At 42.0% G+C, this 15,247-nt stretch overlaps 1 protein-coding gene across 1 annotated transcript in view; it reads left to right on the forward strand.

Moving 5' to 3' along the window:
- LOC141139017 (WAP four-disulfide core domain protein 12-like) overlaps positions 1 to 14,049 on the forward strand; it is a 32,769-nt gene extending 18,720 nt beyond the window's left edge. Inside the window, exons 3-4 of the mRNA XM_073624788.1 lie at positions 5,045 to 5,191; positions 13,907 to 14,049. Coding sequence (XP_073480889.1) covers positions 5,045 to 5,191; positions 13,907 to 13,911 — 152 coding nt within the window. The 3' untranslated portion in view covers positions 13,912 to 14,049. The remainder of the gene's footprint in view (positions 1 to 5,044; positions 5,192 to 13,906) is intronic.
- Positions 14,050 to 15,247: the final 1,198 nt, after the last annotated feature.

Genomic DNA, 15,247 nt, shown 5'->3' on the forward strand with positions numbered 1-15,247 from the left:
CCAAGATCGGTGTGATAAAATGCTTTCCCAATTTCCCAATGGCGCTGTTTACATCCGGCGAAATCTAAGTCATGAAATGCTCGTAGCTTCCGGTTTCTTAGGCCATAGAGATGTTTGGAGCCATTCTGGTCTCTGATCAGCTCTATGGTCAGCTGGCTGAATCACCGGCTGCATTCTCAGGTTCCCTGTTGGGACAGGAGAGCCAGAGAAAAACATGGAAGACGGTGGGGTGGGGGGCATTCCCTCCCACTGCTTGTAAAAGCAGTCTAGAGGCTAATTAGCCACTAGGATTGCTTTTACAAGAAAGCCGACCACTGGCTGAAAAGAATGATACCAAGATGATACCTAAACCTGCAGGCATCATTCTGGTATAACCACTCAAAGTCCAGCAACATACCAGTACGTTGCTGGTCCTTGTTGGGCATACATTGTAAACTTTTTTTTCATGCAGCCTGTGGGCTGAATGAAAAAAAGATATTGATCGGTGGGTATGCCCACCATTAGAATACCTCCCTTCATCCACCCACTTCTAATGATGGGCATACATGCACCGTATATATATGCCGAAGCATGGGGGCATCCTCCCGCAAAAGGCAGGAGCAAATCGCTCCTCCACCCACTGCTGCCCCCACGCTTCGGCATATATGCTGAAGTATGTAACTGTGGTGGTGAAATCACCTCCGACAGCGCTGGAGTCACGGCTTTATGTATCGTGGGAGCAAACGCTGTTGCTGTCAAGATAAATAAATCCGTGCAGCAACTGAATGGCGTACCTGCTAAGCAAATGATGGTTAACTAAAAAACAAAGTAACATTACAGTATAACAGTAATACTTACCATACCTGCAAAGCAAAATACAAAAAAAACATAGTAAAAAATAAAACATTTAACGCAACCTGTGCCTACCTAAAAAATATATATGCCGAAGCATGGGGGCATCCTCCCGCAAAAGGCAGGAGCAAATCGCTCCTCCACCCACTGCTGTCCCCACGCTTCGGCATATATGCTGAAGTATGTAACTGTGGTGGTGAAATCACCTCCGACAGCGCTGGAGTCACGGCTTTATATATCGTGGGAGCAAACGCTGTTGCTGTCAAGATAAATAAATCCGCTCTGCAGCTGAATGGCATACCTGAAAACAAAAAAGTGGTTAACAATAAAAAAAACAAAGTATAAAAAAATTGCATACCTATAAAGCAAACATGATAAAAACATAACAATAAAACATTGCAGTATAGAATGCAGAACAATAGAGAGAGAATAGAGAGAGAACAATAAAACAACAACTATTTTTGTTTTTTTTATTTTATATATTTTTTTGTGTTTTTTTCTTTTTTTTTACTTTTTTTTGTTTTTTTACACTTTTTTTGTAACTTTAACTTTTTTAACTGGTACCAGGTTTGGGTCTCTCAAAATGCGACAGCATCTTGGGAGACCCTGTGGAAGTGTGCCTAGTCTGTGCAGTGCTGTACCCTACGCTAATACTCCACTAGTGTATGGTAGGGTTCAAAACATTCACCAATGCAAAGACCAGGATTGCCAGGACAGAGGGGACAATAATACCGGGTGTCACGCCTAAATCCGCGCTTGCTGCAGACACGACATCTTTTTTGGGGGGTTCGTTGGGTAGGGGTACTCGGGAGGGCATAAAGAAAATGCCTCTCATGCAGCCGGCTTACTGCACTCGGTTGGGGATGGTGAGGTGGAGCACCGTCTGGATACAGAAGGGCTCTGACGATCTCTTCCTGGAATTTAAAGAAGGATCCAGTCCGTCCTGAAGCTCTGTATAGCACATAAGCATTCAGCAAAGCCAATTGAAATAAATAAACAGACACTTTTTTGTACCAGCGTCTGGCCTTACGGGCAATTAGGTACGGCGCCAACAACTGGTCGTTGAGGTCCACCCCTCCCATATTAAGGTTATATTCGTGGACACAGAGGGGTTTCTCCACAACACCAGTCGCCGTAGGAATTTGGACCATCGTGTCTGCATGAAGGGAGGTGAGAATGAAAACATTCTTCTTATCCCTCCACTTCATAGCGAGCAAATTATTATACTTCAAGCAGGCTCTCTCCCCGAGCCTAAGACGGGAATCTACAAGCCGCTGGGGAAAGCCCCGGCGATTAGGTTGCACGGTGCCACATGCTCCAATCTGATGATCAAAAAGGTGGCTAAAGAGTGGCACGCTCGTATAATAATTGTCCACGTACAAGTGGTACCCCTTTCCGAATAAGGGTGACACCAAGTCCCACACTATCTTGCCAGCGCTTCCTATGTAGTCAGGGTAGTTTGTCGGCTCTACGTAACTATCTTTGCCCTCGTAAACCATAAAACTACATGTATAGCCTGTGGCCCTGTCACAGAGCTTATACATCTTGACCCTGTATCTGGCACGCTTGCTGGGAAGGTACTGTTTGAAAGACAAGCGGCCAGAAAATTTAACCAGGGACTCATCAACGCAGACAACTTGATGGGGAGTAAACAAGTCTGCAAAACGTTGGTTGAAGTGGTTTACGAGGGGCCGAATTTTGTAGAGCCGATCGTATGCAGGGTCTCCACGAGGACGACAGAGTTCATTGTCGTTGAAGTGCATGAACCGCAAAATCTGCTCGTATCGTGCCCTGGCCATGGAGGCAGAGAACAAGGGTGAATGGTAAATTGGGTCAGTGGACCAATATGACCGCAACTCTCTCTTTTTATCTTAAATTCGGAGACCGTAATTGGTCTCCAATCTCTGGCAAGGGAGGACTGGGGATTAGCGGCGATGTATTGACCAGCGTATAAATTGCTTTGGTCCACAATAGATCTATAGAGATCTTCGGTGAAAAACAGTGAATAAAAATCCAGTGGTGTAAAGTCAACTGTTTCCACCTGAATTCCGGGTTGGCCAGTGAAAGGGGGAAGTACGGGTGCTGCAGAAGTGGTGGGTACCCAATTCGGATTGGCGAATGCAGCAGGAAGGGCACTATGGGCACGACGGGCCTGTGTTCGTCTTCTTGGTGGCAGCGGGACACTACTTGTGCTTGCCACCTCGCCAGCTTGAACTGCACTTATGGGACTCGCCACGTCACCAAGTGTTACTGCAGTGCTGGATGTACGACCAGGGTGTACTAGGCCGCTGGTGCTTGCCAGTTCACCAGAAGGAATAGCGGCACTAGTACTTCTCTGCTCCATACGAGAGCCCTGCGGTTCTTGCACTTCAAGGACAGAATAAGTTCGGGGTCTGGTACGCCTGACCTTAGCAGGGACCACAACTCCGTCGTCAGAGCTATCTGTCATGGAGCCGCTGTCCTCTACAGGATCGTATTCTGAGCCTGAATCTGACAGATGAGTGACTTCCTCTTCACTATCTGTCATGCTCAGAAACCTGTAGGCCTCTTCACTAGTGTACCTTCGATTTGCCATTTTGGCCTCTAAATTTAGGGGTACACTAGTGAGACTCACAGGCAAAAAAGCTCCTGACTGTCAGCGACTGATTCAAAACGCTACCAAAAAACTGTTAGCGATCGCAGGGATCAGGCCTGACTCTGCGAACGCTGCAGTTATGTGTGCTTAGTGTTTTGTAAGTGTCAGTCATCGATCGATACTGCACTTGGGTGGGCTGGGCTGGGCTGGGCCGAGGAGCAAAACACAGGTGCTAGCAGGTATCTGGGCTGATCCCGCTAACACTGCGTTTCAGGGAACCCTAAACTGCTGGGGAGTATAGATCTGATCGGATCAGATATCGATCCGTTCAGATACTATAGCACTAAGGGAGGTGTATGCTGCGTGCGTGGGTTTTAGCGGTACTGGCGCTAACCTGACGCTGCCTGGGGCGACGCAGACCTTATCTGATCCTAAAAACTTAACTTCTATCACCGCCGGGCAATTAGGGGGTTAAACCTTTATAAGGTAATAAACGGCGGGTGACCTAAAACTATAATAAACTATAATAAACTGTAATAAACTACAAAAAACAAACTAGCTAACCAGCATCACCCGTAACACTTATACGGTGATCGCTGGTGAAAGGGTTAACTAGGGGGCAATCAGGGGGTTAAAACCTTTAGCAGGTAGTATATGGGGGTCCCTGTCGCTATAAAACACTGACAGCGAACCTATATACTTACCTCCCTAAACTAGCGTCACCTGTGTCACTAATACAGCGATCAGAAAAACGATCGCTTAGCGACACTGGTGATGGGGGGTGATCACGGGGTTAACCTTTATTAGGGGGGGTTAGGGGGGTACCCTGGACCTAAAGGGGGGTACCCTAGACCTAAAGGGGGCTAACCTAACTGCCCTAACACTTATAACTGACACAAACTGACACCAATGTAAAAAAAAAAAACACTGCTATTGGTGTCAGAGGGGCAGGGGGTACAGGGGGTTGATCGGGGGGTGACAGGGGGGTGAAAAGTGTGCCTGCGTGTTCTACTGGAAGTGTAGTGTTGGTGCACTTACTTGGATGTCTTCTCTCCTCGGCGTCGGATCAAAAAGACCGGCTCGAGGAGAGATGACATCACTTCCTCTCCCTCTGTTTACATTACAGAGGGAGAGGAAGCATTTGATTCGCTGGGAGCGATCGGGAGGGGGTGGCCATCAATGGATGGCCTCCCCCTGACCCCTCATCGCCCGCGAACAAGAGCCGACCGCCTACGGCACCGGGGGGGGGTCCGATCGGACCCCCCGCCCGCGGGAAGGCATCACGTATCAGGTACGTGATTTTGCCTGCCCGTGCCGCTCTGCTCACGTATATATGCGTGAGGCGGTCGGCAAGTGGTTAAGGTGGGCTCTGCAAACTGCTTTTATTCAATGTGTTCCTGCTTCCTATAACCTTGTCCTGTTTTTGGATGGTATATGGACTTTTCCTGTGATTTGGTATATGGACTTCCAAATATTGATTTAAAGAATAAGCATGTATGAGCAGGGGGGCAGAATTGGCACCCCTTTCCACAATTACAGATGTAATATTTCTGTTCTCATACAATTCCTATTGCATTCGGATAGTAATGTGTGCATCTGGAGAATGTAACTAACTGCCAGTCTCTGTCTTCTTCACAGATAAATCTGGAAGCTGCCCAAATATAAAGTCAGAATGTACAACACCCATTGAAAATATTGAAAATACATGTAAAAATGACCAGGATTGTGATGGGGATGAGAAATGCTGTCAAACATGTGGATACAATTGCCATAAACCTGTACCAGGTACCAACAATTTAAAATGTATTATTATTATTATTCAGTATTAACTGATAAAAATAGGAGAAAGTAAAAGTTCAGTTGTTAGGTTGAGGCGGGATAGGCTTCCCTAAAGAGATGAGTTTTCAGGGATCTACCAAAAGTGGACAGAGTAGGAGACATTTGGACAGATTGGTGTAGAGAGTTCCAGAGGATGGGAGAGTCTCTAGAAGAGCCATGGAGGTGACCATGGGAGGAGGTAATGAGAGAGCTAGAGAGCAGGAGAGCCGAGGAGAGGACGATTTGAGTGACAGAAAGTGTTCGTAATGTAGCTTGGGGCAGATTTGTATATGGCTTTGTATGTTCTTTGTATGTTCTTGTTATTTTTTTTATATTATTTGTCAGACAATTGGAAGCCAGTGGAAGGATTGGTAGAGAGGGATAGAAGACACTGAGCAGAACCCAGTGGAGGAACTGTCAGAAAGGGTGGAGGGCACTGAGTGGAACCCAGTGGAAGGATTGTCAGAGAGGGTGGAGGACACTGAGTGGAAGCCAGTGAAGGGATTGGAAGAGAGGGGTGGAAGACAATTAGCGTAAACCAGTGGAAAGATTGGAAGAGAAGGGTGGAGGTCACTGAACAGAAGTCAGTAGATGGATTGGTAGAGATTGGTGAAGAACACTTGTTAGTGGGTGCAGTGTGGTGTGGCTGCAGTAATCACTCCAGTTTCAAATAACAATACTCAAATTTAAGTAATGGCTCAAAGTCACAAACAGCCCAGCAGGAAGGCACCTGACTAAGAACACTCACAGTTCCATGTGGCAATGTAAAGCGGTACAGGTTCTGATTCGCTAACAGTGTCATCCTCAGAGGGTAGAATTGGGCTTGACGAGTCTGTGCCTAATTGGGGAGGATTCCTGAGAGGATAGCGTGCCCCTGCCCTATCCCTACTCGTCTGAAACCTTTCCCTACCACTATTCACTTTCTCAGATAGATGAGTATCTGGTCCCTACACTGACCACTCGCAAGGTGGAGGACACTGAGTGGAGGTCAGTGGAGGGATTGGCAGAGAGCGGTGGAGGACACTGAGCAGAGATCAGTGGAGGGATTGCCAGAGAGGGGTGGAGGACACTGAGCGGAGGTCAGTGTAGGGACTGGCAGAGAGGGGTGGAGGACACTGAGCGGAGGTCAGTGTAGGGACTGGCAGGGAGGGGTGGAGGACACTGAGCGGAGGTCAGAAAAGAAATTTCCAGAGAGGGGTGGAGGACATTGAGCAAAGAACAGTGGAGGGATTTGTAGAGGGGGTGGAGGATACTAAACTGAGGTCATGGAGGGACTGATAGAGAAGGGTGGAGGACACTGAACAGTTGGTAATGTAGACTGAAGGAGACTGAAGGGGGATAGTCTGTGTAGAGGCGTAGTAGTCCAATGAGGAGGGAGTTTCAATAGTTGAGGTGAGAGATAACAAGGGAATAAAACAAAATATAGGTGTGATGGTCAGGTGTCCCCAAGCTTTGGTTCATATACCGTAGCGTATGTTGAATTGGAGGAGCTTTTACGTGCAGTGCTTTTTTTTTTAAGTTAACAGCAGATCATGTTCAGGTGATTTTTTTTTGGTGGTCTGTCTAAAAATAATAAATAAAAGTTAAATCATTTATACAATTGCATGAAGTGCTCAAATCTTGAATGATATAACTGTTATATATAATGTACTCATATAATTTCCTTTGTGTGCAGATAAAGAAGGACAATGTAAATTTTATGAAACCTTCGCACTGTGCTTTTCCATAACAAGAGAATGCAAAGGGGACGCATTCTGTCCAGACAAGCAGAAGTGCTGCAATGTCTATTGTACAATGAATATTGTATCATATTTAGTAATAAATAGGAATGGACAAAGTTGGCAGTTCAAGCTTGTGACATTTCAGCAAAAATTGGGACATTTTGTTGAAGTTTCACCCTTGTGGGAAAATGTATTAAAGTCATCTCTAGACGGTAAATGGGGGAAGGGGGGATATTATCTTTTAGGGCTTAAAGGACTTTAGATAACTCCTGATGATTATGGAAGCTCCTTTCTTTAATCCTGGGCCTGTTCCTGTGCAATAAAAATGCTTGTTCATTAAAATGGAACATGATGTTGGACATTGAGGAACACTTATACAACCAAAACACTTTTTAAAAATAGACCCACCACTGGAAAATATATAAGATTTAATGTAAGTCAAATAGGTTAAATTTATAGACGTATAACACAGCCCTAACCCATAATAAAATAACTTTAAGTATAAAGTTGGACACCCTCCACATACAAAAATGAACATTATATTATTTATATTATTTGTGTCATGTTGCATTACATTTATTATTTTACTCTTTTCTTTTGCGCAGAGAAAAAAATCTCAAATAACAATAAAATATACATAAGAGGCACAAGTACAAAATAGTTCTTTGCAGTACAATATAGGAAGGTTTCCTAAAGGTTTTTTTTTTTTTTTGTTTTTCCCAAAATGCAAAATTTTAAGCTAGTTTTGACACATTTTGGAAAAGGAATGGTAATTTTTCTGTAAAATCAGTAGCGTTTTAGAAAGCCGGCTTAAAACTCTGCTCTAAATAGACCAGATTAGCTGGAGATTACAGTACACACACAGCTGAAGAAAGAATCAACACGTTCAGAGCTAGTGCTGGACTTTCTTAATGGAAAGCCTAGCACAGTCTCCAAACACAACAATGTGAGATGCTTATTTGTTAAATTTGTTGAAAGATTTCAAACAAATAATAAAGAAAAAGCAATATAATGCACCAGTTTAAAAGCTTTCAACAAAAAAATGGCTTGGTGACAGTTTGTCTTATACTTCTAGCTTTTGGTGGTAGGAGTACTGACAGAGAGGGCAAGGTACCTCTTACATTCTCTCCAACCCCAGCCCTGGTGTGCCTTGTGTGGCTATGCTAACTGAGTTTGTCAGTGTGATACCAAGGCTAGCCAGTCAACTGGAGTAGGAGTGGGGGTAGTGCAGGATAGTTGTATAAGTTGTTGTATAAGTATAAATCTAACCCTAGTGGCCAACGCATTGTAGTATTGGGCAGCATCTCAATTGTACTCCAGCATCATCATAATAACCCAAGTGTTTCTTTATTTTAAAAATGCTCATTTAGATAGCAGGCCATGCAGCAATCACTAGACAGAGCAGGCATGCCACCATGCTGTACTGCTTGCCATGCTGAGAATGGGATATGGTGAACATTATGTGATACTGCGCCATGGAATCCACAAACACAGTATGAGAATGCAAATAAATGGGATATAAAATGAAATAGAAGTGATGAAAAAGGGCAAATGAATGCCCTGATGTTCCAAAAGAGAAAGTTGCTGCCTCTACAGATTACTACCACTTAAAGTGGGGTTCCACCCAAAAAAAAAAAAAACTACATGAAAAATCCTAAAAAAAAATCCAAAAAAACATTTGGATATTTTTTTTTTTTTTACTCACCTCGAAATGCCTGTTGCTAGGGGTTCCCTCGTAGTCTGCCTCTTCCAGTGCCTGGGCTGGTGACATCACTTCCCCCTCGGCACAGGAAGGGCTCAGCTCTGCTCCCTCCTGTCAATCATCTGGGACCAATTACAGGTCCCAGGTGACTGAGCAGCCAATCACGGCGCTCGGCGCCGCTCGCGCATGCGCAGTGGGTGCCAGGCTGTGAAGCCACAGCCCGGCGCCCACAGTTGCAATGCCGGCGCCGCCAAACGGAGGGGGAGACAAGCGGGGCTTTGATCCCCCGCATCGCTGGACCCTGGGACAGGTAAATGTCCAATTAAAAGTCAGCAGCTGCAGTATTTGTAGCTGCTGACTTTTATTTTTTTTATTTTTTTTTGACTGGAACTCCTCTTTAAGTGGAGCAGAAGATGAATTGGGAAAGTGTAGGTGTGGCGCTCCTTCTCATTTGATTTAATTATGAATAAGTATAAAAAAAAAAATTTATAAAAATTTAAAGACCATCCTGTGAGTAAAACCTATTGATCAGAAAGAAAGGAGGTTCATGTGTTTCACCTTCTGCCTTTACCAAATCAGAGGGGCATAAAGGTATAAAAGGTGGATATGAAACTACATGGTGTAGAATACTGATGTGAAATCACGTGTGGGTATGTTGAGCCCTGAGTGCTATAAAATTAAATTTGTTAAAGGTGTTACACCCTCTGCCTGTTGATCACAAAGTGTATTTAGAAAAAATAAGTGCCAAGCTTCAAAACAAATATGACCAACTAACGTGTTACAACCTCTGGTGAAGTAAAACCATTGATGTGTTACACCCCTTGAAGTGTGTAAACCAAGAATTATCCTGCACAAATAAGATATAAAAGTGTCACACCCTCTGCCTGTTGATCACAGAGTATTTTGCAAAAATAAATGCTAGACTTCAAATAGGTGTACCTGCTAACGTGTTACACCATCTGGTGTAATACAACCGCCTGGTGTGTTACACCCTCTGGGGTGTGTAAACCAAAACCTATTCTGTGCAGTGGGCTAACATTTACAGAGGGTAGGGTTCTCTGTTCCCCTGTGTGTGCAAAGTGATCAATGTGATTGACCCTCTGTGTCAAAAACCAGAGGCAAATATGCAAATGTATATTCACAAAGGATCAAGAGGAATAAAATAAAAAAAAATATAAAAATATAAAAAATTATTAAAAAAGGGAATTAATAAATGAAAAATGGAAAATAATTATATATCTCTGTGTTCCACCACAGTACAAACCCTAAAGCAAAAACCAAAATGAATGATAAAATGCTTCAAACACTAGTGTCCAGTGCTTCATCAAAAAATGGTGCTGGTTATCTTTTCAAGTGACAGTGGTGCCAAGTGATATTATCCCTGTTGGTAATGTGATTGCACTCACCAGATGACATTACCCCCCCCCCAGGGGTGTTATGCCTTCACAGTATGAGCCACTGTGCAGCTCTCTGGAATCCTGTTGGGCAATCTGAGAAATGTTTTGCTGGCTTTCCACCGAGATGTCACATGAAGGAAAGAGGAATGCCCATAAAAGAAAATTTCCATTCAAAAAATTGGAAGATATACTCACATTTTATACAGTTTTAAACATGCAGTTATTAAAACCGGAGACGGTGCTGTGTAAACAACAATCGCCGCTCAGATCAGAAGTGACGCAAGTCTCATACACATATGTATGATTAATATATTTTTAATGTTTCAAATATTGACATCTTAACTCATCAATATCATACATTTGGGTATGAGTTGACTGTAGCACATGCACACATACATGCCTTCCCTACATATATATATATATATATATATATATATATATATATATATATATATATATATATATATATATATATATGTATATATATATATATATATATATATATACACTTTTCCCATACAGCCATATGAATTACCCCTTTTTTTAATTAATTTCTTTTAACCAATTTCTTATTTTATTTTTATTTATACTATATATATTCTATGTTTAGGATTTAAACATTCACCTTCTATTATCCTTATATGTCCGAATAAATTAGTTCAATTTGTCATATATTTTATTTCATTTCATTTCACATTTTATTTATTTTTTTCATTTTATTTTTTTATTTTTTCATTTTTTTCATTCTTCATTCTTATTAAAAAACATATTTATATTTTTTTTAAATTTTTTTACTGTGTATCTATTGTCATTTTTCATTTTATTGTATATTTATTGTCATTTTAATTAATCAATTTTGATTTTAATTTACCATATTTTATTATGCTTACTTCGGCCTTAAGGCCTATGTGCCTTTTATTTCACAAACTTTTCTAATGGGTACATGTTTGTAGTATGCAGTGACCCGGGCAGTACCACAGCTTGGCCATATTGAATAACATATCAATTACCATCAAAACCGCTAGTTTAGCTAATTGGCTGGGGGTCTCTGCTGTAGAGTCTCCTATGAGAATGGGAACGCAGCATATAATCTGCTACTGTATTAGAAAAACAGCTTAACTGAATGTCTCCCCATTTGCCAAACCATTTTCGCCTCAATATGGGATTCGGTCTACAAAACCCAACCAAAAATGGCCGCCGTGTTACTTCGCGCAAGTGCCGTAGGGACACTACACCCTATAAAAAGTGGGAGGTGTAACAAGATGGACGCTCCAGATGACGTCTTGGATGATGAAACGCGTAGAGCGTCATTGCATCACTTCTGGTCTGAGCGGCGATTGTTGTTTACACAGCGCCAGCTCCGGTTTTAATTACTACATGTTTAAAACTGTATAAAATGTGAGTATATGTTCCAATTTTTTACAAAATAAAGCCTCTCTTAAGCAATATTACGCTATAGGCATTCCCCTTTCCTTCATGTGACATCACGGTGGAAAGCCAGCAAAACGTTTCTCAGATTGCCCAGCAGGATTCCAGAGAGCTGCACAGTGGCTCATACTGTGAAGGCATAACACCCCTTGGGGGGTAATGTCATCGGTGAGTGCAATCACATTACCAACACGGATAATATCACTTGGCACCACTGTCACTTGAAAAGATAACCAGCACCAATTTTTGATGAAGCACTGGACACTGTTTTCTGAGCACAAGTCACTTTATTTATTGAATGGACTAATTGCTATTGATTTAGTGTTTGAAGCATTTTAGCATCTGTTTTGGTTTTTGCTTTAGGGTTTGTACTGTGGTGGAACGCAGAGATCTATAATTATTTTCCATTTTTCATTTACTAATTCCCTTTTTTAATAATTTTTTATATTTATTTATTTTATTCCTCTTGATCCTTTGTGAATATACATTTGCATATTTGCCTCTGGTTTTTGACACAGAGGGTCAATCACATTGATCACTTTGCACACACACAGGGGAACAGAGAACCCTACCCTCTGTAAATGTTAGCCCACTGCACAGAATAGGTTTTGGTTTACACACCCCAGAGGGTGTAACACACCAGGCAGTTGTATTACACCAGAAGGTGTAACACGTTAGCAGGTACACCAATTTGAAGTTTAGCATTTATTTTTGGAAAATACTATGTGACCAACAGGCAGAGGGTGTGACACTTTTATATCTTATTTGTGAAGGATAATTCTTGGTTTACACACGTCAGGGGGTGTAACACATCAATGGTTTTACTTCACCAGAGGTTGTAACACGTTAGTTGGTCATATTTGTTTTGAAGCTTGGCACTTATTTTTTCTAAATACACTTTGTGATCAACAGGCAGAGGGTGAAACACCTTTAATGAATTTAATTTTATAGCACTCAGGGCACAACATACCCACACGTGATTTCACATCAGTATTCTACACCATGTAGTTTCATATCCACCTTTTATACCTTTATGCCCCTCTGATTTGGTAAAGGCAGAGGGTAAGCAGTTGTTGCTTAGAAGAACCCTGTTTCTATAGTAAGCTTTCCAAGAAAAGGTCTACCTGCCTCCCACGCTAGTGAACAACACTTCATTTCTGAGAAATAGTCTCCCGAAGTCCAATGGGAAAACAACACTTTTTGGAACTGATTTCTTTGGTCTCCTGCTGCCTTCTCATTTGTTCCTCCTGCTAATGTCATTACAGGAGGCAGAGGTAGAGTGGGGGTCAGAAAGTGTATTAGAGAGAAGGGGGCTCTTTAACCACTTTAATACCGGGCACTTTCACCTCCTTTCTGCCCTGGCCAATATTCAGCTTTCAGCGCTGTCACACTTTGAACGTGTATCTTTTTTTTAGATAGATAGAGCCTTCTTTTAGTGGCATTTAATCACCGTGGGTTTTTTATGTTTTGTTATTAAACATTAAACATTTTCTGTTATAATATTTTGCAAACAAGTCATTTTTCTCCTTCACTGATGTGCGCTGATGAGGAGGCACTGATAGGCTGCACTGATGACGTGGCACTGATGATGAGGCACTGATGAGGCGGCACTGATATGCGGAACTAATAGGCACTGATAGTCAGCATTGATGGACACTGATAGGTGGCACTGATGCGCACTGATAGGTGGCACTGATGGGCACTTATTGTCAGAAACCATGAATCAGACTGAGACAGAAGTACAGTTAAATCGCACTTGTTTAATAATAATAAAAAAGGTAAACAGAGTAAACGTAATCAAAACATAGCCAGAGTTCAGGAACCAGAATGGATAGTCAGACAAGCCAAAATGTCAGGGAGCCAGAGATGAGCGTAGTAGAACAGCAAGTAGGATCTGGAGCCAGAAGGAATGTCAGCCAAGCAAGTCTTTAACAGGAACACAGGAGAGAATCTCTAGAGATGTGACCAAGGCGAAGGCAGAGATAATCTGGACTGGACAGCTTAAGTAGACAGGACTGACGAGCAGGATATCATCAACAGGTGAGTCACTGTGGAGATATAGGAGCTGGCAATTAGCTGACAGCTGAGTGCCCAGCTTTGAGATGGAAGGGCTGAGCCCAGCCCTGACGCTTATCGACACAAAGTGGTTTCTTCTGTACAGTCCCCTGCTCTGAGTTTCAAAAATATTTCTCTTTGCTCAGCTGTTACCGCCCTAGGAGAATGAGTACAATAAATACTATATTAACCGTATGTATGCATACACATTTTCATTTAATTCCTTCTTTATAGCTGACAGAGTTTTAGATCTCCGCCATATTGTGAAATATACATATTTATTTATTATTTTGAGACGTTATTACATGCACAGTTATTGCTAACACTTCTTTTTTATGTTTTTTGATTATTTAATGTAATTTTTTTTAACCATCCACAGAATAAGCCTACAGTGGAGTGAGATACATTGATGACAGACCAACACTATCATCCTGAGCCCTTGATGTCCACATGGAATTTATTTTTACAGATGACCACATAGCTAATAGGAATAATAAAGTGTTATCCAGTATCATACCATGACAGATTTGTGTTTTTATCTATATAATTATCTCACTGAAACAGTCAAACTTCTGAACTACTCAAGCACCATGAGCAGCTTTGCAGAACTTGATGGTCAACTTGAAATGTTTAAGAGACTGTCCACCCAAAAGAATATTTAAACTGCCTGGTTGGCTTAATTACTGATGGCTTCATATTCATTGGGGAGCCCAGTGATGAGAACTCCAGTTCCTGACTCCCTTCCAGCCCTCCTCTAGGGGCAGAGTCATAAACTCAGCACAGGGATGGTGGAAACCCCTAATAATGGACACAACAGGTGTACAGACCCAGGAACTTAGTCCAGGCATGGTGAGATCCCCTCATAATGAGCACAGCAGGTGTGCAGACCTAGGAACTCTGCACACAGATGGTGGGAACCCCTCATAATGGGCGCAGCAAGTATGCAGATCCAGATGCTATGCGCACAGATGGTTGGAACCCCTCATAATAGGCACAACAAGTGTCCTATGAATCCATTGCTTTTATTAATTTTCAATAAAGGAATCTTATCATAATTTTTGTGTGGGTGTGCAGTCGATCCAAAGTCTTCCGCTCTATGTCCTATGCACTAGTTAAGTCCCTGGCTCCTTCTACCCAATGGAGTTTAAATTCTTGATGTCATCAAGACAGATGCAGAGTCCATAACCTTGCACAGGGCATGAACATGCCAAAGGACAGTCTATCGCAGCACTGACACTGTCTACTGTGGAAGTGGAGGATCGAGTAAATAAAAGTGGATTTATTCTCCCCTAATCTAAACATGCAGTTAACTCTTGTGAGAGCAGCTCCACTGCAAAGGATAATTCAGATATTAATAACATTAATAAAGTGTGACGCTGCTAGTATATATTATAACATATTGGTGCAATCACAAAACTCCAACTGAGTTACATATACCTGTGAACATAAATGTGTCCAAACCAAGAAACATTATGAAAAATTATGAAAAAAAAACAAATGTGAGAAACCTTAAAATAATAAAAATATGGAAATCCAATAAATACATAAAAATGCTACATCAAAGTGTCCAAAAAGCTTAAATGCGCCGCAAAAACTGTGATCTGATTGTTGTAAAAGTGCACAGTACAAGATCTGTATTAAAGTCCACCACAAATTCTTGCACAATTCCAGACTCCCAGATGCTCTTCAATGGGATCTTCTCATGCAACAAAACAGAATT

This window comes from Aquarana catesbeiana, linkage group LG04 (genome assembly GCF_042186555.1).
Source record: "Aquarana catesbeiana isolate 2022-GZ linkage group LG04, ASM4218655v1, whole genome shotgun sequence".
Lineage (NCBI taxonomy): Eukaryota > Metazoa > Chordata > Amphibia > Anura > Ranidae > Aquarana > Aquarana catesbeiana.